Raw genomic sequence first — 27,532 nt, 5'->3', positions numbered from 1 at the left:
ATGGAGAATGACCAGTCTTCCACCTCACCTGGGCAGGACATGCAGGGGCAGAGTGGGGACAAACCTGCCCCTGGCCTGCCATCCCCTGCTCCAGTGCCCATGGAGCAGCCAAGCAGCTGGCCCGAAGCAGCCGTGTGTGACATCTCAGAGGAGCTGAGCCGGCAGCTGGAGGACATCATTAACACCTACGGGTCTGCCACGAGCCTGATGGAGAAGGAAAGCACTGCTACAGGAACAGACAGGCCTGAGAAGGGAGAGCCAGGCAGCTTGGAGGATGCAGAGTACGAAGATGGAAATGAAGAGAGTGAGAAAGAGAAGCTGGCTCCTGGGGATGCCTCCAAAGCAAAGGAGCCCAGTGGCAACAAGGAGCAGAAGCTGGAGAAAAAAATCCTGAAGGGACTAGGTAAATACTTTCATACTCACACAGCCCTTCTGCAAACACAAGTGAGAACTCCCTGGTCCTTGCTCTTTACCATGTTAAGTTGTGGTATGGATGATAGGGACCTCCAGCTACCACTGAAAATTACAGTGACCATTACAACTTTTCTATAACTGATAATAATGTTTGGCACTATCCAACATGTAGGCTATATCAGATATTAGTTCTTTACAAAAAAAAGTACCACACAACACTGATGTACTACTGGACCACCCACATTGGTTAGCCAGAGCTGTCAGTCCAATGACACACTGGACAAAGTCACTTAGATACATTTGTTCTCTAACACCTCAGCCCTGGCAGGGCTGTCAGCTGAGCTAGAAGAAGTCTTAGCAAGTTTTTGAATACATGTACTTTCTGCTGGGCAGCCACTAGAGAGCAATGTAGTTACATTCTAATCTAATATAGATGTAAATTATTTCCCTGCCTACATTTAACTCCAGCCAATCTTCAAGCCTCTCCTTTGCATCAGAACCCAAACCCAAATGCAGACAAAGCCTGTAAATTAATCACCACAGACATTCTTACAGACAAGGGACTAAGCATAGGACATGGCATGGATTTTTTTCCTCAAAAATTCTTTGAATATCCAGAAGAAAATTCCTCAGTTTCTACTGCCTTGGCTTTGGTGCTGTTACTGGTACTTCATCAAGCTCAGTGAAAACCCTACCAACACACAGTTCTCCATCTGCCCTTGTGACAGTTCACACCAGGATTTGTTTTTAGCTACACTTATTTATGCTGATGCTGTTGAGAGAATTTAGTGTGAAATAAGGATTTTCTCCAGACACAGTACTCCTAGCCTGCACTAGAACTGAAAACCTAGAAAATGTCCAGCCCAAAGCAGATTTTGTGTAACAGTCTCAGGAAGGAGGAGCATTTGGAAAAGCATGTCCAAGCCCCTGGGACCACAGGCAACCTTATCTCCAGGGATGTCAGGGGCACTTTGTATCTTATGAACAAGCAGTGTTCAAGCTCATACCTGGGGCTGAAATGAAAACCAAGAGGTATCAGAGGAGAAGCAATACCTGAATGGCTGTGCAGTGATTTGGCTTTGCACACCCAGGGAGTTATTAGACTCCCTCTGGAATACAAACTTTCTCCACCAAGTCAGGGAACTGATTTACACGAGCATCACGTAGCCCAGACCTGGCTGGCAGCACCTACCACCCTCTGATTGTTTACTTCCACACCATAGTCTCTATATCTGACTTAATATTCTTCATGTCTTGTGTGGGTCTATCAGCAAAGGAGCTGAATACACCAGACTTTCTGAAGAGGAGCTGAATACACCAGATCCACTTTCACTAACAAAGAGAGCTGTTCCTGAGCCTTTGGGGTCCAGGCCCTTTCTGTCCTATTTCAGTCAAATGTGCCATGTGTCTGACCTAATCATCTTGCAAAGACATTGAATGGAAATCAGATTACACAGGACAACAGCATCTCACAGACAATGCTTTTGTTAGAAAAAAGCCCATTCCCGAGGTGTGAAATGGAGGAAATTCCTAGCATGTTTGTTCTCACGGGGCAAAGAAAAACTCAGAAATTTACAGTAAAAATTGTTCCTTTCCTTCCAAAATGCCTCATTTCACCCTGTGTTTTTACAGGCCCAACCAATTTCAAATAGCCAATCTCATAACAGTACATCAGCTACAAACTATCTAGCATCAAATCTCTGCTTCCTCTTTTTCTAAGGAAAAGAAGCCACCCTACTGATGCAAAGTTTGAATAAGCTGAATACTCCAGAAGAGAAGCTGGACCTGTTGTTTAAGAAGTATGCTGAGCTGGTGAGTACAATGTTGGCTCTTTTCTGTACAAACTGCCTACACAAGAAGGTATAAAAAATACATGACATGCAGCATGGTCAAACCTCACATACCAGTAGTGTCTGTTCTGATAAGTGAATCCAATACAGTTGTCATGGTCAGATAATTATGGGTAGAAAAGAGAAAAAAAGTAAAAAGTGAGGAAAACAAGATTTGGGCCAGAAAGTTGATGAGGCAGAATATTTGTACTTAAAGGCAAATCTACCAAACTGACCCACACCCTAGACTGGTGTCTAGGCTCCTGCCTTCACCTCCTGCAAGGAGTTTTGCATGTTTCTGTTGCAGGTATTGCTTTAAATTATGCATTGGTGATTTCATCAAAATGAAAATAATACAGGATTTAGTATAAAGCTTCCTGTATTAGGAAGCAGATAATAGACAACTGAGACCAGTTGTAAGAGAATCCACAGCACAATGAAATAAAGAGTCAAAGCCCCTACCATCATAATGTTACTCTTGTAACAATGCCACCTACCTGACTGTTCTTTCCACACTTAAGATGGGTTATTTTCAGATGAAGGGATATTTTCCTTTGTAGTCAAAGGACTGTATGATGATAAGCTGTGGAAATCTTACAAATGACAAGGCAGCAGCATTTTATGCTTTGTGGAGTGCTGAAAAATGTGTGAAGCAGAACATTGACTTTTTAATTGGTTTTATGCACAGATGTGTCCATGTCTCATCATAATGTGAAGTGAAATTTAGCGTTCGATTTTTCATGTAAAATCCTCTGATTTCATAAATTGGGTTCAGGCTGTTCACAGTATATCTCATGCTTAAAGGGACTTCATGCTCACGGATTAACTGAAATAGGTCTTCTTCCTCTACAAAGTACTTTCCACTGCATTCAAATGACATTGCAGCACTGCATAAAACAGGTGCTGGATTGCCAGTAGCCCATGCAGGAACAAGGTGCTTTTAAAACAAAAGTACTGAACACTTGTTTCTGACATACTGTGCAATGTTACTGAAATAAATCATTCCTTAAATACAACAAAAACCTTGTTGGAGACAGGCTTACCCTGCTCACTTGAAGTGGCTGAGGGGCATGTGGTGATTAATGGCTTGTCAGCAGTTGGCTGTAGCTGTGACCACTCTCCCTGCTCCCTCTCGTCCATCCCCATCACACACTGGGGATCATGTCTTGCTTTTGCTGAGCTGTTTTCCAGCCAGATCAGCTCCCTGGTCTGGTGAGCCATGTGGTGACACAAACACTTGTTGCAGCACAGCTCAGGGGAAGGTGTAGCCATGTGATAGATGGAGCTGGGTGCTTGGCAGTGCTTCCCCTGCTCCAAGTAGCATTGGGGCTGGCTGTAGCTGAAGGGGCCACCCAGCAATGTTATGTCCCTGCTAGCCCATGCCCTGGCACAGTCTGTACAACTGTGGGTACACTACACAGGCTGGAGCATGGGCTGGTGAAGGTAGAAGCCACACCAGGGGGGAATGGGGAAGTGAGACAGGCATTTGGGCACAAGCTCTGCCACGCTTGTACTCACCAACAGAGAACATCTCATTCCCTAAATCTGGTGTGTCGGGTTATAAAAGCAGACTGTGGTTTACGACAGCTTTAGCTTACAAGCAGCTGTCACAGAATTGTTTATAACTGGATTATTTTCAGAGGTCCTGCGAGTCTTACAAGTGCTGGGTGCAAGGACAATATGCTAAAAAATAAATACAAGCTCTGACATTGTCTACAATGGGATCAAGATAAACTTTTCTTTCCTAAATTGACTGTTTCTCTAGGACAGCTTTCAAAAGTCAAAATTGCTTCTATTTTCAGTTAATTTTAGCTTCTACTTCATTAATTATTCATTAAAAATTATCATTGGAGAGCATTTTGGCATTCCTATTTATCAGCGAATTGCCTTTTTCATTGAAAAAGTAACACCGTGTCTTAGATATTACTGAGAACTTGAAGATATAAGCTTCTAGTGCAAGTAATATTGCACTAGGGGGGAAAAAAGGCAAAAAAATGCGTGGAAGACTTCTCATATCAAGATTAATACCAACTTTATTCTGAGCCCCCTATCTCAAGTGCAGTTTGAGTGAATCATGAAATTTGGATAAATCATTAACCACTGAGCACAGGCTGTGCATGTAAAATGCGAAGCAAAAAGAACACTTTTATGTTTTTCAGCAGAAAGGGGATGTTGTCATTGCAAAAGTCCCATGCCTTCTCAGTGATTTCTCATGGGCATCTCCTCACAGCACTGACTCCTTCACAGCACAACCAACAAACTCCAACTCCCTTCTCATCCAGCTAACACACTCTTTTGTAGCACTCATCTTCTTATTGGACACAGCTGTGGCCTATTAAGGGCAGGCCTGTTCCTAATTTCCTAATCTTTGGTGATTAGTACAGCTGCAACTCCTCAGGGGTGAGACTACCTTCTGCACTATCTTTATTTTCTTACATTCTATCCCCCCACAAGGGGAAGGGGACAAGAACAAACTTATGAAGGAAAAAGATCTCAGCCTTAATTACAGAAAATAAATTTGTTTTACTACAATACTAGAAAAATTATTTCAGCTAGTGCAGCTTGACTAGATGCAAAAGCCCGTATTGTGATCTATAGGAGCAAAAGTAGACAATACACGTGTTAAAAGTTGGACATTAACTGTAAATATACTCCAAGCTGGTGAGAGCATTGTTTTGTGGTATACTTAGCTGTGATTTGATTAATAATACATAGAGCTCTCTACTGTAAACATAAATTACTGAACATCTACAGAAAACAAATGAAAGTGTAAAATATGATGCTGTTGACTGTCTTGTTTGAGCTGCACATCATTCCCCAGTGCTCACAGACTTTCCCAGTCATACTGGGGTTAATTAGTACAAGTGGTAGTATATTATTAGATAATGTAGTCCTAGCAGCAACTGTTATTATTAAGGTTCATATGTTTAAGCTCATGTTCTACTGTTTTTCAATCAGAAAACATCTGGACTTCAGAAATACCTTGCAATGTATGCACATCTGTGATACAGTGAGGAGGGTTATTGTGTGTTGGAACAGGAGATGAAATCATGAAAAGCTTCAGAGGTGAAAGACTTCTTTGACCTCACTGTTAGGGTGTTAATTTACAGTACAGGAATTTTTTTCCAAACATCCAGTGATGGACACGCATCAAAAGAAATAACCAGACTGTGCAGGCATTACTATTAGCAATTATGTTGCTGGTCCTCTTTGCCCCCTCCAAATCCACCCTGCTCCCTACCAGCCTTCCAGGGAAGGCAGGAGTCATGCACCCACAGAACAGAAGGCTCCCAAGGGAAGAGCAGGGACTGTCCCTGTTTCCTCCAGGAATTATACAAAGAGCCCAAAAGAGGTTTGATGCACCATGACCCAACCCCAGTGATGACAGGACCTTCAGAAACACAACTGACAGACACTCTCACATGGTCCTGTGACCAGAGGAGCCTGGCAAGAGGAAGTGCCACATGTCATTTTGGGAAACTCTTCTCTGAAGAGAATTCTCCTCCATCAGCAACAAAGCCCCCATATGAATAGCATTCCTGGTCTTCAGCTCTTCTTTTGTTGTTTTGTCCAGCAGGTTCCTGGATATTTAGGAAACTGCTTCTTTTTCAGGAAACTGAAAAATAAAATAGAATTAGCAACCACTGTATCACCTCATGATCTGGAGAAATCTCACCACATAAAGCACTACTGACTGCTCTAGTTCCAAACATTGAAACAAAAATAAAAACCTCACAGATGTCCTTCAAAGAAATTCAAACCAAAGAAGGAAGAGCTAAAATGGTGTGACAAGAATGTTAAAAATTATGTTCACCTACCCACAGTACAACACACTTGGGACTGTTGCGGTAAGCATGCTTGGGAATCTCCAGGTTCTTCTCTCCTATCATATTAGTACTGGTAAATACAAAAGATTTCCTAAGAGGTTAAGAAAGCGTGAAGACTTTCCCCAGACCAAAAGAGCTAATTTTCTTTTCCATCCCGCTTTGTTTCATTTTAATCAATGTTTCCCTCTTTTAATCCCTGTTTCGCCCAGCTTGAAGAACATCGTGCTGAGCAGAAAAAGCTGAAGTATCTACAGAAGAGACAGGCCCAGATCACCAAGGAGAAGGACCAGCTGCAGAGTGAGCACAGCCGAGCCATCCTCGCCCGCAGCAAGCTTGAGAGCCTGTGCCGGGAGCTCCAGAGGCACAACAAGAACCTCAAGGTGAGTGGGAGCCTTAGCACAGTACCCAGCAGTGAGGGGAAAGATGATGCTGACACCTTGCCCTCTAGTACCAAATCAAAGGCACTTTTGCATCTACACATGCAATAATAATAATTATATATACACTCTGATCTTGAGGTCCATTTACACCAAGACCCCTTTGTTTCTCATTTGGAAATACCCCAGCACTTTTGGACAATGGGTTTGCCCACATTGGCTCTAAGCTCTCCTTACATTATTAGGGAGCTCAGTGCAGAGTAGAGCAGTGGGACTAACAGACCATGTCCCTCAAAGTGCAGATGCAAATGCATGTGCATGGACAGAACCACAGGAACAGCAGCTTTGCTCCAGTGGACTCACGGGAGGCTGGTGGGTGTTTTCATGTAATTCAAGCACTTGGACTTTCTCAAGTGATTTGTGAGGATCAGTCATTCAGGACATTTGTCTAAAGACACAAAATGTCAAGAAAGGAAGAATGCCAACATTATTTGTGGAAGTTGTTTGGATTACGAGAATCAGTTAAAAGAGAAAATTTTCAGGAGTGTCAAAATTCTGGGATCCATACACCATGTCTACCAATTGCTTGATGCATCACACCATTTAAATGTGAAATTTATAATATGATTATGCTCCTTGAAAAAAAAGTACATTCAAGAAGAATATTTCTGTTGTGATCATCCTTTTTTTTCTGAGTGCATGTTAGTGATAGTGTTGGTATTAGTGTACAAAAGGCCTCTGCTTTGATCTATTCAAAGCCTTTCTTTTTGGGGATATAGTTTTGTACAGAATTACACGTAGGAGTTGTCAGCAGCAAGAATTCCACCTGATATAACCTCTATTACAGGTAATGCATTTTCATTCATTTCCACTGGCTCAGGAGCTGGCCTTCAGGGTCTTGCTCTGACTTTCATTGTGTGCTGGTAAGAATACTGCTGGGAGAGGGAATAGTCACTCATACACTCAAACCAGTGTGTGCCCTAGTAGAAGGATAAAAGCAGTTTAATACGTAGGAAAGCTAGAAGCAAATCTTTCTGTGTTCAGTTATAGTCACACAGAACTGCTAGTGAAAATTAAATTTGTGCCTGTCATTTGTATTAGACCTGAGCCATTCCTCAATATTGATCCACAGTGGTTTGCCAGGCCACCTGTGGGTAAAATCTTTCAAAAGAAATACGAGCCAGTTTTAAAGTGAATTAAGGATACAGTGTACAGTGCTTTGCATAGCCTTAACTGATGTTCCTAAGCAAATCATATCAATGGAACTAAACAGTGAAGACTGGGGCATTTAAAAAACTAATTCTATTTGGAAAATATATTTGGAGCAAATTTTGTTGAATTCCTCATACAGTTTCACAGCTACTTTATGCTTATTAATCTTCCTACTAGAAAGCATGATTTTTCCATTCTCTTTGTATACAAATACTTCCTTGCACATTTCATCTTTGCAATTGGGAAAGTCTCTTTTCAACATTTTTTTACCTGTTGGACTGCTTTACTTTGTGACTAGGTTCTCTAAATAAACCTATAAATTTCAGGCTCAGTTCTTATTTTTATTGTGTATCTTTGCCAGGTGAGCCAGGGAATATGCCTGAGGTGATCTGGTATTAGGAAGAAGTGTTTGTATTTTCATCACTTCTTTCTAAGAATTTTGAGACCTTTTAAGAAACCCAGAATACTATCTTTCCTCAGGTTCCCATGCTGTGTAGAAAAAAACCCCAAAATTAAATAAGACAGTAAGACAAAGTACACTTGCAGAATGCATGAGAAGTAAAGTAATAAACAAAAACATTCATTATCTTTATCCAGTTTTGTCTCTCTAAGAATTTTAGCATAGTTCTTGGAATATTTGCCGTTATGCTTTAGCTCCTAGATATCTGTGAATGTCCAGAAACTAATGTTCTATTTATTTAAATGAGTGCAATTTTCTTCACTCATGACTGTACTGAGAGGGCTCAAAACCAGAAAATCCATCAAATGGAATTTTTAAAATCTTATGCTTAAATATTTGTATTTTGGTTTTGGCAGGACAGAGATTCATAATTTTTTAGTGCTTGGGATTAGCAGTTTGATTATGTTTCAAAACGTGGAAAATAGAAGCTAGGATGTCATTTCAATAGCAAAGGAGAAAGCTGGCCTGCCCAGATCAGAAACCCCCTCTGACTTACCATGTGGTACATTATATGCACATCATGTCATGTAAATGTCATCTTCAATCATCTGGTGTGTGGAATTCCCATTAACTGCACATCCGTGCAGCCAAGTGGTGATGAATATGTATTCAATGCAGAGCTGCATTGAAAATCCACAGGGCAGATCAGAGAAGAAAAATTTCTGGTTAGTATTGGATACCAGCCTCAAATTCTCACTTACATGTAGTCCAGCTACTCTGATTTTTTTCTTGCAGTTACACAGATGTTTAATTCTCCCTCCAAGAAAAGCAGAATAAAGGTTTGTGAAATAGCAGAATGTGTTCCCACTGCAATAAAGAGCTGCTCTGCTAAGAGCAACAGCAACTCATTTCTCTGCATGGAGTTCATGTTCTGCCAATTATCTGACAGTTTGGTAGCTACTTAGCATCTTGTAGTGACATGAACATCTCAGGTCCCTCGTCCTCCCTGCCATCAGGCATTAAGCAATGACTTTCATACAAATGTCACAAAAGTCAACAGCTTTAGCTATGGGCTCAGCTCCAAACTGGCTCAGACCGTGGTGCCTGGGAATGAAGAGCACAGTTCATTGAAAAAAGGATTCCTCACTCATATCATCTTGGCTGATATGGCTTCAGCAGACCAATAGTCTTCTGGAACTGCCCCAGAGAGGCATGAGAACAACTCCAGTATCAATCACACTCTTCTGTTCACAAATGATCTCACATTCTTGTGCTAAATCCCAAACTGCAAAATATCCTGTCTTAATTTTAACAAGGTTTTACATTCTTACATTCTTGGCAGCAAAACATGAGAGCAAAAGCAGTATTGCACTAGGACAAGAACATATGTTTGAAAGGGTAAACAGGGAGTGCAAAGGTTCAGAAAGGGCAGAGAAAAGAGAACAAGAGTTTATGACTGGTCTCTGCTCAGTGCTGTAGCCACACTGCTGTCCTTCTGCTCAGCCAGTTCCCTTTAATCTGTGACTGGGATCTCAAGTATTTAACAAAAGAGGGCCCCTGAGGAGCTCCCCAGGACACATACCAGCCCCCATTCCCCAGAAAATATCCTTCTCAAGTATATTTTTCTCCAAAGCAGAACAGATACAGAGAAATCCTGCATCCTGCAAATAAATGCTTGCTGGCTCAGTGTCTTTAACCATGAATCTTTGTATTGTCTCTGTGCTCTGTGTTGTATCATTTTTCTACCTCAGAAGAGCTGGAAATAAGATCTTCTGAGTAACATATATGCAGAGGGTTGGGTTTTTTACATTTGCATGATTGGTAGTCTCAGGATGTCTCGTTTCACCTTGTTACAGAACTGTTTGGTGTGACATATGCACAATCCACCTTTTTTTGGTTTATATTCATATGGACTTATTACTCTGCAGAGCTTTAAATCACAGTAGTGACATGTTATAAGGCTACCTGCATTAGAACAATAAAATGTTTCTGAGGAAGGATGTTTTGAAGCCACAGTGAGACAACTTCAGACATGCAAGTTCAGTTTCTCACTCTGACTTCTTGAAGTGAAGCACGTGCACTCTTCTGCCTGCTCAGGGCTGCACCTATGTAGTGGAGAACTAAGAGACATGAGGAGTTTTTTAAACGGTGTATCAGAGATAAAATAGAATTCTAACTTAATCGACACTACCTAGGAATTCAAGTCAAATTTGGAAAAAGTTTCAAATAAAAATAAAAAGGATGACATTGTTCGTAAACATGTGCTTTCAAAAGAAAATTAAATGTTTCCTTTTGGGAATGCTAAATCAATAGATCTACAGCATCTTCTGAGCAGCATTTTTAACTCTACTTTGGAAGGTCATTTTCTGCTAAAAGGATTTAAACAAAAAATACCTACAAAAAGCTCTATTGCTGTTTGTAAATGCAAAATGTTTCAAAATCATTCTCACCAACAGAGAAAAAAAAATTGGAGAGCTTCTCTTTCATCTTGATGCACATTTTTTGTATGTCCAATTTCCAAGCCAGGTACTGAACCAGGACCCAACCCCCAAGTCATTTGCCCAGTTCCACATGAAATTTTTCCTTCCTATTAGGAGAGAGAGTCCTTCTGGGTTCACACTTTGTATTGCTCTTTATGAATACACACACAGGTTCTTGTGTGAACTGCAGAGCACAGCAGGGCTCCGTGCACCAGGGTATTATTAATTTCTATGCACCAGGGTATTATTAATGGCTCCATTGCCTTCCTCCTATCATCCAAGGTGTTGGCATCCCTATTGCTCCCTGGACAGCAAAAGGACAAACATGCCCTACCTTGAACAGCAGCTGTCCTAGATCAGGCTCGTGTTGTGCATGCTAAGCAGAAATTGGGTCATTTGGTATTCACCTTACTTTATGAGCAGGGCCCAAATCAACGCCTGCTATGTCACATTCATGATACAAATTATACCTTATTAGAGTCAGCTAAAGCTTTATTCAAATATATTTATAGAAAATATCCATATGCAGTGTTACCAGAGATTTTTATGCAAATTACTATGATAGTTGAAACCTTATTAGAGTATGCCATTTGCATTCTGTGGAGTGAGTTTTTAGCGTGGTCCTGGCCTGATTTGTAACTACAGCAGATATGGTCTAGCAATTCTATATCAGGATTACCTTCCCCAGAAGGGCAGACTGCCCTGGAAGAAAATGAGGAAGGAATAAAAGTAGTCTGTATTACTGGATCCAAAGCAATTAATCCAGATTCTTTCTGCATTGCCTTTTATATAAACAAATCTAAAACAGAAGTTCAATAATAGGGAAAAAAATTAAATCTGACTGTCTTAATTCTGTAGGAAACAACTTAAAAGCTTTCCTTGAATTCACTAGCTAGTAAATTAGTGCAAATGTTTATGTCAGTTAAAAAATTAGAGAAGGAAAATTGAGGAATTGGAGTCTTCAGCAAGTGATGGATTTCTCTTAAAAATTTAAATCCCAAAGGCCATGAATTTGATATGAAGATGCCTTGTTAAAATGAGGCATTGTAAAAGGTGATTTTTTAATTCAGTCAAAGAGAATTTTGATAAAAGAGCTTTCAACTGTTTCCACTAAACATCTATTTCCAAAGAAAGAGGTGTGATGCAGTATCATGAATCAAGACATGCATGTATGTCCTCTCCTTCAGGCTTGCTTTGACCTGAAGCTCTGCTCTACATCCATCTTTATAAATGCAAATTCTTAGTTCCCTAATTTTTTCAAGGCCACTGTGTAATTGGCTCTGTAAATTTAGAATCTTGCCTAATGCTGGAGCAGATGAAAGCAAGAAAATCTCCAAAGAGGAATGCAAACACGTATAATCCTTCAAAGGGAAGCCTTATGCTACTCTGAAACAGTGTTTTTCTGGAACTGCTTATTATGCCTCTCACTTACTGTGTTCTCTCCCATTTTACAACAGGAGGAAACAATCCAGCGGGCACGGGAGGAAGATGAGAAGAGGAAAGAAATAACTAATCACTTCCAGGGCACACTGAGTGAAATCCAGGCTCAGATCGAGCAGCAGAGTGAGAGGAACATGAAGCTCTGCCAGGAGAACACGGAGCTGGCAGAGAAGCTGAAGAGCATCATTGACCAGTACGAGCTGCGGGAAGAGGTGAGCAGTGCCCTGGCTGCTGGCTGGGACGGCAGCACATTGTCTGGCTGTCCCAGGGCATCAGGAGGCACTGCCAGCAGCCTGGCCATCATTCAGCTGTCTCACAGGGTGGGTGCTTTGCTCTCTGAGCCGCGCCGTGCCTGCAGCCAGGTCTCTGTGGTATGGAACTGCGTGGGACAGCGCCCTGCCCGTGGCAGCCACGGCAGCCTTGCTGCTGGGGGAGAGGGGCTGAGGCACCCAAGCAGCCAGCGGTGCCAGCTGTCTGCTGAGCTCCCCCAAATCCCTGGGGACCTCCCCCAGCATCCCTTTCCTCCTTCCCACTAAGCTCCCTTTGGATACATCCCAGCTCCCTTTCGATACATCCCAGCTCCCTTTCAATACATCCCAGCTCCCTTTCCTTTACCTAGCCTGTTCTGCAGGTGACAACAAATATATTCTGTTACCTCCAGAAGCAGGTTGGAGAAGGGCTCTGTAAACTATTTGACCCTTTCCCAAAAGCAGAAAATTAGGATAAAAGATAAAGGAGACCCTTTGAATTTAAATAGATTGGTTTTTTTTTAATTTTGACACCAGAAAAAAATCCTCCAGTAAAATCCCGAACTACCTTTTTTTTTTATTTTATGACAAACATCAACAAATATCACAATGGGTCTTTTTATAGTTTCTAAATACATTTACTGTGAGCCTCAGTGCAATCAGACAACATTATCATACTGAATAAAACATAAGTTATCCATCTTTACAATCTGGAATGACTGATACAATACCTGCTTTTCCAAATCTGTTGAATCATGTATGAATTCCTATAATGAATGAAGGAAATGTACACTCCTCTCTTGTGGTGTCTATGAGAAGAAAATGTAAACCAGAGGGACACACACAGAATAATTGCTCCTATGAATTTTATCTAAGTGAATTAAGACTGAAGTAGGCTATCAGCAACATTTATCTCCTGAAAGTCACCATGGAGGCAGACATTTTACAGGCTAGAGGAGGCCTCTGGTTTGTTTGGTCTTATCTCCAGATCCTCACTCGTGTCCTGTCACCCAGGCCCTCCATTGTGCAGGTGTGTGCAGACCAAAGGGGATATGCTGGGCTTGTATTTACACAGAGGATGTCATGAGCTGTGCACATGACATGTGCTCCCAAGTACTGCAGGTGCAATGTGTCTACACCACCATCCACACTGTGGCTTAGATCCACTGGCCATTTAACAGCTACAAAAAAGGTCTGTGCCCAGCATATTTATTATTGATGAGCAATTATTTGATCTTCAGTCATACTAGAGTGTACTGATGACTGCATATGTAGACCTTAAAACTGGCAAATATGCTAAGGCTTTTTTTTCCCTTACAATAAATCAAAATTGATAATGTATACCAGTTTTCCTTCCCATGCTAATTCTGGCACATTTTATTTTTATCAGAGCTATAACTTTTTAGTAATTGCAATAGGAGTGTCTTCTTGTTTTGCAATGATTTTAAGTGTTCCAGAAATAGCTGTACATGTACAAGCATGAAGGTCTGTGTAGATAATTAAACCTGCACATTCAGCAGTTTGGTTTTTTTTACAGCACCTTGACAAAATATTTAAGCACAGAGAACTTCAACAGAAACTGGTGGATGCCAAGTTGGAACAGTCTCAGGAAATGATGAAGGAAGCCGAGGAGCGACACCAGAAAGAGAAGGAATATGTATGTACCTATCCCTCTAATTTGTCTGTCTTTTATCTAGCTTTAGGCCAAAACAAGCCCTGCATGCTATTTCACAAATATATTCAGGTCTAATCTTGGGTACAGTAGCAGAGAAGTTTTTATAGCTACCATCAGTGCTCAATGCAAAGGAACAGCCTCTGAAAGGCTGCTTTCATTTTCATTTACAGATTTAGAGGCACACTGCAGAGCAGTGGGTTAGGGCCCAGACTGTTTCCCCTAACTCACTGTCACTGTGTAGTTGGTGTGTGGTGATGTTGGGTCAGGTGATGCCATTGGTTTTCAGTTGTCTCTGGTACTTGATACTCCATCTCCCCACACAACATGAATGCACACAGCTAAACCACCAGAGAGGAGACCAAGAATGTGGGATTGAAGTGAAATGGCTGAATGCTGCTATTCCCCCAGGTTCCAGGCTCCCCAGGCATCCTGCCACAGATCCACTTTTGCCTTAGACGAATCCACAGGAGCCACTTGCTCTTACAAAGCCTCCCCTTCACTGTTTCCCTCCTTATACTGGTTTGCCAGTGCCTCTGTCAGGCAGGCAGGGTCTGGATCCATTTAGCAGCTTTGTTTGCTCTTCCTCCCTTTCTGGAGGCAAGGACATCTCTAGCAGGGGGACAGGGAAAAGTAGGAGGCATGTCCTCTGCAGGCACAGCTGGGATGAAAGGAGGACATTCCTCCATCTGTAGTCTGACACATTTTGTGACTCAATCAGACTAAAATTAATTTTCTCAGACTGCCTGGTATTTTCACAGCAATCCTCACATCTACAAAGGATCAGAGTTCAACACAGGCACGTGGTCCCTCTTCTCAGTGGAGGCAGCAGCTCTCAGAGGGAGTGACAGGCTCTCATTAGCTGCAAGAAAGCTTTAGTTTTCACCTGTCCTCCAGCTAACTCAGGAGCAGCATGACACACTTCTATAAAGAGAGGACATTTATCCCTTCCCCATATCTGGAAACAGATATATTAGCACAAGCATGACTCTAACTGGTATCTTAAAATACTCAAATTAGGTGAAAATACGGGGCTCTAAGACTTGTTAGAGCACAAGGGAAACACAGCATACACCTCTTACCAAAAAGAGCCCATAAGAGCATTTATCCTCTTTCTCTGCACATATCTTGCAGCTGGAACACCCACTCCTGCTCAGCTTTACTCCCTGCTAAAGAGTGAGGGTGAAAATGAGCTGGGGCTTTGTGCAAATCTGCATATCACTGCATGACAATCTGTAGTCCAGCTGACTTATTCTCCTTCACTCTGAAACCTACATAAAGCCAAACCCCAGAATTTCATTCATGACCGTTGATTCTTGGCAGATTTAAACTCCAAAAATCTCCAGATGTCCAAGAAATCACTTACAATGGCAAAGCAAATATGGGCTTACTTTACTGATGTCACTAGGAGTTCTGCTAATGAGTACCAGATTTCAGATACTGAGGGCAAAAAAAAAACCCTCAGAACAGAAGATATAGAAGACCAGGCATTGGCTCTGTGAAAAACTGGCACATACGGCCTTGTGTCAATACAGACTTTCATGCTGCATCTCTCAGAACATGAATTTTGGGGCTGCTTGTCATCTGTGACTGTCCCTGTTTTAGCCAAAACTTCTTTGTATGTATTATCTAGAACTGGTATGCAGAGATTTGGTATTTTCATTTTTTTTAAAGCACTGAAAGTCATCACTGTCTACAACTGGGAGTGGAAGATTTTCTTTTGGGCTTTGCTGTGTGTAAGAAATAACAGGTTTGAAAACAAGCTACAAAACCTTTATGCAGTGGGTGTATAATGGTATGCACAGTGTACAAAGAATATTTTTCCCATTGTCCAAAAGAATGCTTAAAAATCCTGTCCTTGAGGTAGGCTGGTGATGTGGGTCTAACATCACCCATCACCTCCAAGCAAGGTAGATTTAGCTGCAGAAATGAAGGCCAAAAGCCATGCAATGAGTCAAGGCATAATTAGGCATGTCATGATTCATCACAGGCAGCCCAGCACCAGAGAGCTGGCCTACACTTGGCTCCCACCTCCATCCTATTGATGTGCTCTTAGTCCCACCCACCCAGCCATTGTGCTAGTGTCTGTGGGAGTAATGTATATACATGTATGTGTGAAATCAAGGTGCTTTTGATGGAGTTCTCTCACTTAGCTGTAACTCTCTCCAGCTCAGTAATATGCAAAGTTAGAACAGCTTTCAGAATCTTTCTCTCCATAGAATTTTCTCATCCCTGTGCATGACCTTTGCTGCAGGATTTTGCAATCGTTCTTAAATTAAAATTATTGTATGCTTTTATCTATTTGATTACTCTTTGAAGGCTCACTTTGATGCCTTCCCATGCACTTCTTCCATGTGGGAATCTTTGCCCCTGTGCAAAACTTCTTTACCTCAGACAATGAGAAGTGTTCCCTCTTGCAGAGCGTGAGCACCTCAGAAGGAGGTCATCTCATTGCTTGCACAGTTCACTCTACACATGCCTCAAAGGATGCAATTCCCTGTTGAAGCAGCAGTGGTTCCTAACGTGTGGTTTCCACAAAGGGACAGCTTGACCTAAGGATGCTCTTTTATCACCATCCCACAACTGGTCAGCACTACATAATTGGAATTTACAGAGTCTGACAGCAAAAAGAGAAGTTTAATTTTCACTAAGCCAGCCCCTGTGACTGTCTGGGCCTCCAGCAGCTATCATAGCTCTAATAATAGAGTGTAGCATCACCACCCTTCACTAAAGTGCTGCTCTGTAAACACCACATGCAATATTTATTCGTTTCTTGATACTTCAGCCTCCTTGTTACCACTTCATACTCTATTAATAAATGTATCAGTTCTGATTCATTTTCTCCCAGCTTGGTGTTTGCAGATGACCTCAGGCTGCATAAGAACATGTGCTAATTTGAGCAAGCCTCTCTGTGGCTTGCTTCCATTACAGAAGACTTTATTAACTCTCAGATTTTTGTTGACTGCAGAAGTTATGTGGGTCAATAAGAAAGAGGGATTTCATTAAGAGGCAAAAGATGCAACTTTTCTTTGCCTTCTCTGTCCATCTGTTGTGCTGTGGCCGAACACATGGTGCAGGAGTTGGGACCTTTTCATTATTCCAGTCACATTGGGTATGGAGGTAACCCCAGCTGAGATTGAAGCAATTCAGATAAAGTCCAGTCCTAAGAAGTAATGACTGGCCTAGGGACTGGGTAGCTCTGAAGGTTTTTGAAGCACATTTCATTAAATCATTCAAACCCTATAAATTCTAAAAGACACTCTAAAAAATTAGATATCAAAGAAAGGTGAAATTTAAAAGTCCAAATTTCATCCAGACTTTTAAAAAATTTGTTTCATTTTTTTTGTACGTGAAAAGCATAACCTCTTCTGAGAAAATAAATGAACAAGCTGATGCTCATTTAACCATGCCAACTCTTTTTACTGGCCATGGCATATCCTATTTGAAATTTTAATCAACAAGACCTGAATTAAAGAACTTGATTTATCTCCATGGAATCAAATTAAATTATCAAAATAAAAATTGAGGCAGATATAAAATAAGTACAACACATAATTTCTTCATAATTGACCTGTAAAACATTCTTGTCTAGGAAACTTTAGATGTTAAAAATTCAGTGGGTCCAAATTAAAGGGCTGAATTGATGAAAGAAATATTTTTCTAGAGCCAATATACATATGTTTATATATGCAGCAAATCTAATTCAGATAGTCTCTGTCCCACAAACAGCTGGAGACCGTCAGCATTTTAGGGTTTATCCTCAGCTCTTTTACCAGGTGGTATTTGCATAGTTTACATGTGTTATTTCCAATAAAATGGTTAGAATAAAAGTTTTTACTCATTTTCAGCATGTGCTTCTACTTGCCTTTCACTTCCAGTATAAAATCCCCAGACGTACACAGTCCTTTTAATTATCAATATATTTTCAGAGCCCAGCTGTGCTATTTTAAATACAATTTAGAGTACAATTTAAGTTCAATTTAGTCCAACAGAGCAAAATCCTGTGGTAAAATAACTTCTTTATGTCTCATTTCTCAAGCTATCATTAGCATTCATTTTCTAAAATATATTTGGCCTGACTAATAAAACACTTTATAAATGTTTGGTAGACAACAGGGACATTTCTTTAACACCCTGGTAAATGTTTCCTGCTTTTAGATTAAACCAATTGCTAAAATATTACTGTGTACTTTGGAAGTGCTGACTCAGAACTGTAGCCAGGAAAGGTCTCCGCAAACCTCATTCCTACAGTTTGTTCAGCCTTAACCAATCCTCCACTTGTTTTATCTGCAGCCTGCAGATCAGAATGTGATTTTGCCAAACACCTTGGAGTAGGGAAGCACACCTTCCCAGGAAAAGCCAGGGAAGAAATTGCAGTTAAGCTTCTCCTGGGCTGCCTACTTAACCTGAGACATTTATCACCCTGAGCTGGAATTCTCCACTTGCCACTGCAAACAGAGCCCAAAGATAACAGACAGCAGTAAATGTATAACATTTGTTATGCACTGGCTTTCTGAAAACTCCCAGATTTTTTGATGCAGGTCTGACTGTGGCCATCCCCACATGCTAACTCATGGTCGGTAATGCGAAAGGAAGCTTGCCATTCACTGGAGAGCAGGAATTTGGCTGGAGCTGTGCTGAAATGAATGTGCCAGAAAGTATCATAACCATTCTCTAGAAGTCTGGTGAAGATGTGGTTAAATGCCACGGTTTTTATAGCCCACTGTACTGCACACTTAATTCCAAGTAGGTTTTGAACTCCTATTCAAATATGCCCATGGAATGCAAATAGCCTGTCCCATGTCTCAGGATAACACCAAATAGTCTGCCTTACCTAACTGCTCTAACTATATTCACCTGAAAGTTAGGCCACTCCTTATCACAGTAACATGAGTAGCTGGAGCATGAGGATTTCCAACTGATAATCTAGGGACCTAACAATTTTTTCTCTGTTGCCCAAAACACAGCTCCTGAACCAAGCTGCAGAATGGAAGCTCCAGGCCAAAATGTTAAAGGAGCAAGAGACTGTCCTGCAGGCACAGGTGACGTAGGAGAGGTGATTGCATGGTGTGCCTTTGTTTGCCAGTTTTTAACCCATGAGGCACATCCCAGGTAAAGTATCCAAACTACTTTCTGTGTATTCCTTCTAGTCTCATTCTACATCCCATAGACTATTGCAAAGGAAGCAGGTTCTTTTCGAGCCAACTGTAAGGTAATGCCCATACTGCAAATCATACTCTGACATGTGGGTTGTGTAGTCTAAAGAAGAGAAGAGAAGAGGCTCTTTTTGCAAATTTTTGGTATAAAAGAGGTTTATATAGATGGAGAGAGATTTTTTGCCAGGGCATGTGATAGGACAAAAGGTAACAGAGGAGAGACTTCTATTCCTCTACTACATATGAGGAATAAATGCTTTGCTGTGGGATGGTGAGACACTGGAAAAGGTTGCCCAGAGAAGTTGTGGATGCCCTGTGCCTGGTAGTGTTCAAGACTGGCTGGATGAGGTTTGAAGTAACCTGGTCAGTGGGAAGTGTCCCTGCCTAAGGCAGAAGGATTGGACTACCTGATCTTTAAACGTTCCTTCTGACTCTAATCATTCTAAAGTGCTGATTTATGAGTATTTACAGTGCTCAACCACAGAACAATGTGCGTGCCTTGATTATTCACCATAACTACCCTTCAGGTAGGTTTCTTATACAGCAAAGCACTGGAGTACATACATATCAGGAAATAAGTTTACCAAACTGGAGTTGCTGTGCCCATATGCTTTTCTGAATTGGGGTGCAAAGGCAGCATTTTCATTACCTTTAACAGGAATTCTGTCTACTAAGGGCTTATAGAGAGGGGTCTCTAGGATTTCAGTGCTTAACTGTAATTTGAAACTTTCAATAAAATAAAATTACTTGCCAAAATTACACCAGGAGTCAAGCTGGAGTGAAAGGCAGTAAAACCAAGCCATAGGCAGAATATACTACACTTTGGGAGCAGTGCAATAATCACCTTGAATATTCGAGTGAGACCTTGAATCAATGAGAACACTAGATGACATCAAAAAGAGTATCAGTAATTTTTTCTAGATTTAAGAAACAATTATGTAGATTCTTTGACATGTCTGTGAGAAAGGTTCCCCCCAAGCAGAACCTTGAGGGGGATGGTGTCAGTCTGTCAGCCCCTCTTGCAGCTGCCAATCTCCTCACCCATCAGGAAGTGCCTCCAGCTCTTGCTCACAGTTAATCATACAGGCAAGTTGTCCCAGCTTTTTCCTTGCAGATGGTCTAATTGCTGCCTCTTGAGCCACCAAGAAATTTCAGTGTAGAACTGATAACCTGGACACCTGCTAAGAGGAGTTTAGTTTTTTGTGTATTTTTTCAGAGGCTGAGATAAGCCAGTGGCACACTGAAGAACATCATATAAACTGCTGCTGACAATAGTTTGACAGGTTCTGCAATGAAACCTCCAAGACCTCCAACTGAGTCTGTCCTGACTGCAAACCTGCTCCCAATTTTCTCAGAGTGGTTTTAATTAAACTCTTATGATCAACCAGAAGAAAAAAATTATGCAGGCAGACCTTCATAGCCAGCTTAATAAAGCTGGAGTTATTGATAAAAAAATAGAACATTTGAAAGAGAAAAGGTGTTTTTAGAAAACACCAGTCAAGTCTGTAAAAGCATAGAGAATACATGTGCTCCTCCCAGGCTTGTACAGACAAAAATTTGATTTGCTTCCTGAAATGAAATATGCAGTTAAGTGTGTTGCTCAAGTGTGAGAGCTCTGTCACTTACATACCAGCCTTCATTTGGAATTACCAGGAATAATAACATTATTAATATTATTTTTTTAAATTTTTATTATTTCCAGTATGGTAGCGCCAAAGGACCTCCCTCATGGACCAGATGCTATAATGCAAGGTGTTGTGCAAGTGCAGAACAGAAAGAGCATAAAGAGCTCCTTGATGCAAACAACACAAAGCAATAAATAGATATTATGCCCCATCCCTGGAGGTGTTCCAGGACAGGTTGGATGGGACTTTAAGCAACCTGGTCTAGTGGAAGGTGTCCCTGCTGGTCTTTGGGGTCCCTTCTAACACAAGTCTTTCTATGATTCTATGATTAACAGAGGAACGGCTGCATGGAAATTTATGAGAAGATGTTGGGTCAGTGAGATAGGGAGAAGCCATAATATTGCCTTCACAGTGAGATATCACTCCATATCAGAGGAGGTGATGAACACCCACTTCTTCCTTGAGCTGGGAGGAACTGGGGACATCATATTCATGCCAGCCGGTCTCTGGATGGCCAATGTGACAGCGACAGCCAAATCCAGTATTCCAAATGGTGACAGGGATCTGGCACCAGCTGAGGAGGCACACCTAAACTGTGGTGGTGCTTCCCAGGATGCTGCATGCTCTCCCCAGGCATGATGCTTAGGCAGACTATTTTAGCTTCATGCATTGAAACCAAATAAAAAGATAGAAGCTGGCCAAGACCTTTAATATTTGGTAGCCAGCACAGGGCAACCACTAAACCATGGCAACCAAGAAGAACATAACAAGGCCAAAGAGGTGGCCCCATGGTAGCACCCTCTCAGCATGGCAGTGCTGAGGAGCCCCCACTTCCCAGAGCCTTGCACTCACAGCAGTGCTGCCTCTGTCCTCCCCATACAGTCCTGCTGGATACAGCAAGGTGATCCTCGTCTCCCTGATCTTGGAGCACCAGTGCACACTCCCAGTGAGTGACATCTCTCACAGCCTGTTTCCAGCCAGTGTGAAAACATTCATTTATTATTCAGTTTAAATTGCAGAAGCTATTCTTAGTACTGTGGTGCTCCTCAGGGACCCAGCTGAGGTCACAGCTTGCCCTGTTCACATGGGAAATGTTTTTGACCTAATTAAACAATATGCAAAAATTGGAAGGGAAAGCAGAGACAGAATTGAGGTGAGCTTTCTTAAAACAGATCGGGGCTAGGAGCCTCAGTTCTCTGATTCCCACCTCTGCTCCATCACCTGGCTTTGGGAAGCTCAGGCATTTCTCCTTAGAGCTGTGACATCTCTTCCAAATGTCAACATTCCACTACTACACCAGGTAGCAGTGTCCCACCTAGGCTATGGAACTTGGGCTGCTAAAACAAATCCCTCTGAGTTTTTGTTTGTGCCTAGGTCACAGCTCTGGCTACAGCCTTGTATGAACACAAACATGCAAGCTTCATGTCAGCTAGCTCTGATACTGGCACCATGGAGTGCTCTGTATGGGTTAACCTCCTGTGTCTTCTCCCAGCTCCCTGGGGAAGGGCTGCAGCCTGTGCCCTCCTCTCAGCCTCCAAGGCCCTTCCAGCCCAGGTTATACCTGCCTGGAACCCTGCATTTGTGGCTGTGGCAAGGGGCACCATAACAACTAGCTTGAACAAGTATGATACATAACATAACTGTACTTGATTTCAAAATCAGAATGAAACCCACCCTGCTATTAGCAATGTTTTCTAAATCTTCTTTCCCTCAGTGACTTCACAGTAGTATCAGGGGTGAGCTGGCTACACCACCTCTACACTAAAGAAAATTTCCTAGGTAATCCTTTTTCCAGCTCCCTGCTGGTGTGGAGAAAGAAGGCAACCAGCTTCCACCCACATACTGGAATACTGCAGGCTGCTCTTGACCCTCCCAGAGCTCTGCAGCCACCCTGCCTCAGCCACCACATGTGACACCATGTGACACTTTTCCTAAGAGCTGCCAGGCTGGACAGATGAAATGTCTGACGACCTAAATATTTCTAGGGATGTTCTGGCACCAGAAGGAATGGAACAAGCTGGAGCTGGTCTTCTTTTCCAAAGGGGAAAAAAACCTAGTAAACAAACAAATAAATAAACAAACAAAAACCAACAAAAAAAAAGGCAACAACAAAAACCAAACTGTGCAGGAAAGCTGAAAATGAGAAAATCTTACAGAAAAACTAACCTCAGATCTTTAGAACATTTGTTCCCCCAAAACCATCAGATGATTTTAGATATGAAAAAAATTATAATAATGAAAAAATGCAGCAACAGATAAACTTTCACATGGCTGCCATGTATAAACTGACAGCAAAATATGGAGTCCTGGTAGTCTGAAATGCTGGCACATTGCAACAGAACTTTATTCTGCTGTGCTTCTCAGAGTGAAGTGAAACTGGTAAAAGAGGCTGGCCAGGGATGTTTGCTCTGTCTTCACTGGCCTTGCCTACAGCTGCAGTCCAAAACAGAGCTGACAAGGTCTCAGCTTGCTCAAGCTGTGGTGCAGGGATGCATCCTGAAGGAATCCAGTGCAGATTCACAGCAGTGTGAAAGTGAAGGGTGAGCTTTGTTTACATGCCAGGTAACATAGAAAGTGAGCAGTGACACTCCTCTTCAACAGGGAGTGTGCATGGAAGCACAGCAAGCACTGCCTGTGCAGCTCCTGGCCACAGCCTGAGCCACCAGGTGGAAAGATGGAAGAAGGGAAACCATGACTGCAGCGTGGTGTGGGAATGCCTCTCCCCCAGCTCACTTGGACATCAAAAGCATCCTAGCCAGGGTAGCACCCAGGTCCCAGCCTGGCTGGAAGAGTGCTCAGAGAAATCCACAAGGCAGGTAAACAGCCAGGCAGCCATGCAGTATTGACCTCCTCTGCCAGGGCTGAAACCCCCAGGTTAAAGCTGGGGTTTGGTGACATCTGCATGGTGAAGCAAGGCTTGGAGCTCAGGCACAGCTCTGCTCACGCTGGCTCTCACCTTGATTTAATCACACTGAATGGTCCTGCACAGCATCAGTGGTTGGACCAGCTCAGGTTAGTCCTTGCCCATGGAGATGGGCCAGGGATCAAAGCAAGGGGAATGTTTTCACAAGTCTTGATATCTACAGAATTATTTTTCTTCTGGACACCCTGTATAGGGATACCACAGCTGCAACATTCAGGAGAGGAGGGCATCCATAACTCCCAGGTCTTTTAAAAATCACTTGCCTGGCTCTTTCTGTTCTTACTCATCTTTCTGCAATGGAGGAATCATAATAGTTTGCAACCATAAAAAGTTGCAAAGAGTTTCTGTTCCCTGATGTTTGTACTTTCATGGTCTCCAAACAGAAACTAATTTCCATGCCTAAACATAATATTTATTTTATTATCTTCTACCAAAGTAGAAGTTCACCATCCTGGATGTTCTGAAATTAGTGAGGTTCTTTTTTTCTCTCTGTTAATACAGATCACTCTCTACTCTGAAAGATTTGAAGAATTTCAGAAAACATTGGCCAAAAGCAATGAAGTGTTTGCCACATTCAAACAGGAGATGGAAAAAGTGAGTAGGAGCTCATGCCTGAACTCTGTAATTGATACTTTCCTTTTAGATTTTGATATTTCTCACTCTAATAATTCTACCTGAGATAGGACCATCTCTGCATATTTTTGAAGAATAATTTCATCAACATTCAAATAAGATTTAGGACACACTCAGCCACGACTGACAGCAGGTTAGATTTCAGCTTTGCAAGCTGAACAGCAGAAAGGAGAGTAGAAAGCTCTCCATTTCAGCTAAAACTGGAAATGCCTGGAAGAATAAATATTTTACTTAAAATATAATGTGGTGGTTGGGTACAGATCCCTGAGACATACCAGAGGGGGAGTCTGGAGCCACATTTATCAGACCATATTCCCGGGAGTGCCCAGAACCTTCTGGGTGACTGACACTGGTACAGAGAGTTTGACATAGGCTACACATCTTTTACTGGAGTGTGTAGGCAGAGCTGAAGCCCACCAACCCCTTTACACCATGTGGAAACTGTCCAAGAGACTGTTTCCTTGCAGCTGGGGTTCTTATTTCCTGTAATGAATGGGAGTTAAAAACCAAACACATCTACATATTGTACATATTTGTAATAAACAATGTTCTGCTCTGCCACCAAGACTCAAAATCCTCATGCCCTGATCCAGGCAGCACCTAATAATTCTTCACAGAGAGTTCTGCCTGCAGAAAAACAGCAGGAAAAATGGTGCTATTTAGCTAGAGGTGTTTTCTGGAGGTAGTATAGAGGGGTGAGTAGTCCAGCAGGAATTTCCCTGGCCTTGAGGGCTCAGAGGAGCCCATCTTTAACTTCCCAGCAGTCTAACATTGTAGTCTGGTAAAGAGACAAACAGAATCCAGCAAATTCTTTGCCTTTTGTTTTTGTGGGTTTGTATGCTAGAAGTTGGCTATAATCAACTGGTGCTACTGTTGGGACTACAGACTAGAGGCTGAAAGTGATATAGCAGCTACTTCAAATGAAATCCATCCCCTAACATGAATTATTACTTAGCACAGACACTACAGCTGCCGGTAGCAGAGCTCTGAGCAGGGCCAAAGACTTGAATAAAGGGGCTGCCCTAATTTCATCTTTAGCATGGAATTTCTGTTGTGATGCAGCTTTTCTTCCTAATTCTACAGATGACAAAGAAAATGAAGAAGTTAGAAAAGGATACTGCTACATGGAAATCCAGGTTTGAGAACTGTAACAGAGCATTACTGGACATGATTGAAGAGGTGAGCATTCTTTCCCATCTCAAGATGCATCCTTTTCCCCACATAAAACTTTAACTAGGAGATGAGATAATCCCACAAATCAGTGAAAAAATTCTTCTTAGATCTAAGGGTCTTTCTTTCAAGTTACCATGATAATTGGATTTCTTTAGAGAAAAAGACAATCCCAACTGGTAGTGCTTTTAGATTGTGCAGGAATCCACTACATCCATGAGAAACTGAATTATGTAACTCTGAATTTTAAGTGCTCTAAAAATGGGTGATTCTCAATGCTCTCCCATACAAGCAAATTGGCATTAGTTCACTTCATGCTACTTTCTGCATAAGAGCATCCACTCAGGGAATTAATGTGTTCTAGCTAATGAACTTTAAAATCATGCCTTTCATTAACTTCCTGTGTAGTCAGACTCTAAGAGTCAAAAGCAAGTACTGTGTCTCACCATACTTTAAAATGTGCTGTCCCAGGGGCATTGCAAAGGAAGTTCATAAGCACACTGGAACTCATTCAAAGAAGATAAGAGGCTGCCTGAAGTTTCACCCCAAACATAAGCTGAACTGGGACCAGATCTTTCTGGTTAGCTTTGTAGTTCTGTGCTATTGCTATTTCTATTTTCATGGATTTCTGTATCTCTTGTTTGTTTCCTCACTGGGTGTAGAAAATGTTCCAATTCAGGATGCTCTTACAGAGCCCAGAAGCAAGATAAACCAAAAAAAAAAAAAAAAGCAGCTCATTTGCTTCCAAATTCACACCCACACCAACCAAAAGTCTAAGCAGGCTTTTGGTTGCTTGTCTGCATGGACATCCACTATGCTTTTCCATCTCTCCAGATCATCAGCAAGTACTCCTGCAAATATATTTGAGTGAAATTGATCTGAATATGTATCCAGAACGTTAATACATTGTAGTTACAGGGATGAATTTCCTCTTAAATTTTTGGTCCAAAACACCATAGTTATTGAAGAGCAGTTGGTGAAAGCCAGCCACCTGGCATCATCCTCTGAAGACTGCTCAAATCATTTCCTAATTGCCAGTTCCACTAATGAATTGCATGCACCCAAACTGAGCCTGTACCTTTGCCTGATGTCTTTGACTACAGAAAGCCATGAGGTCCAAGGAATATGAGTGCTTTGTGCTGAAAATCCAGAGACTGGAGAACCTCTGTCGTGCTCTGCAGGAAGAGAGAAATGAACTGTACAAAAAAATAAAGCAAGCACAGTTCCCAGAAGAGGTGAATGGAAATGGCATCTTAGAAGAAGAAGAAGAAGATGATGAAGAAGATGATACTAAAACAACCCCTTCCCCCTCTGAGCAGGAGAGCATGGAGCTGCATGAGAGTGACAAGAGGATGCTGAAGCAGCTGGCTGAAGCTTTCAGGGTGTCCCACAGGGCAGAGGAGTCCCTCCCAAGCAACAGCAGCAATCCAGAGACCTGTGACACTCAAACATGTAATGCCATCCTGGTGCCAGAACCTCCTGCTCCTCTCACTCCACATTCAGAGGCTGGGAAAACCTGTGAGCAGCCCAGCACGAGCACACCAACACCCACTGAACACACACCAGCACCCACTGAAAGTATGACAGCCCCCACTGAGAACGGGTCACAGCCCACCAAAAGCACACCCTCACTTCCAGACAGGGTGCCAACACCCACAGAAAGTGTGCTAATGCCTCCTGTGAGTGTGCTTGCACCCACTGGGGATATGCCAATTCCCACTGAAAGCATGCCAGCAACCCCCGAAAACGTGCCAACCCCCACACAAAACACACCCATCTCCCCTGGGAATGTGCCAGTACCCATTCAGGGGCCACCAAAAGCTGCAGAATGTGTGGATGGCCCAGCAGATAGATCTGTCCAGGGTCAGTCTGGGAAGCAAACAGGGGACACAGACATGGAAGCAGTGGATTGAAGACACCATGTGTCCAGGCTTGTCTTCTGCAAACCAGAGCTCTGCTTTGTCCTCTAAATGGATACTTTTTTTTTTTTTAAGAAACAAAAATTGGTTCCTAAAACACACTCATGTATTTGTATGCAAATGTAATGCACTTCTCTTTGCTACCACTATCCAGTAATAATGGGTCTGCAAATTTTGCAGTCCTTCATCTGCTTGAAGTATAATACT

The 27,532-nt window shown here is 42.1% G+C and overlaps 1 protein-coding gene across 1 annotated transcript; it reads left to right on the top strand.

Moving 5' to 3' along the window:
• Positions 1-27,532, top strand: TXLNB (taxilin beta). Its single transcript, XM_071434108.1, has 9 exons — positions 1-403; positions 2,135-2,226; positions 6,280-6,450; positions 11,997-12,191; positions 13,765-13,884; positions 18,867-18,941; positions 24,105-24,197; positions 25,320-25,415; positions 26,510-27,532. The coding sequence occupies exons 1-9, from the start codon at positions 1-3 to the stop codon at positions 27,317-27,319; spliced, it is 2,055 nt and encodes a 684-aa protein (XP_071290209.1). The 3' UTR covers positions 27,320-27,532.

The sequence above is a fragment of the Agelaius tricolor genome, unplaced genomic scaffold, assembly GCF_023055355.1.
Source record: "Agelaius tricolor isolate 1412-34295 unplaced genomic scaffold, bAgeTri1.0.p SCAF_1, whole genome shotgun sequence".
NCBI lineage: Eukaryota > Metazoa > Chordata > Aves > Passeriformes > Icteridae > Agelaius > Agelaius tricolor.
The sequence above is the reverse complement of the archived record's forward strand: the minus strand, read 5'-3'. Positions and strand labels throughout refer to the sequence as shown.

What these genes read in the sequence shown, in the direction of transcription:
- TXLNB (XM_071434108.1), top strand. Translation starts at nt 1, where the DNA reads ATGGAGAATGACCAGTCTTCCACCTCACCTGGGCAGGACATGCAGGGG. An exon ending in AGACTGTCCTGCAGGCACAG is followed by an intron (nt 18,942 to 24,104) that starts GTGACGTAGGAG and finishes CTGTTAATACAG; the next exon opens with ATCACTCTCTACTCTGAAAG. An exon ending in TACTGGACATGATTGAAGAG is followed by an intron (nt 25,416 to 26,509) that starts GTGAGCATTCTT and finishes CTTTGACTACAG; the next exon opens with AAAGCCATGAGGTCCAAGGA.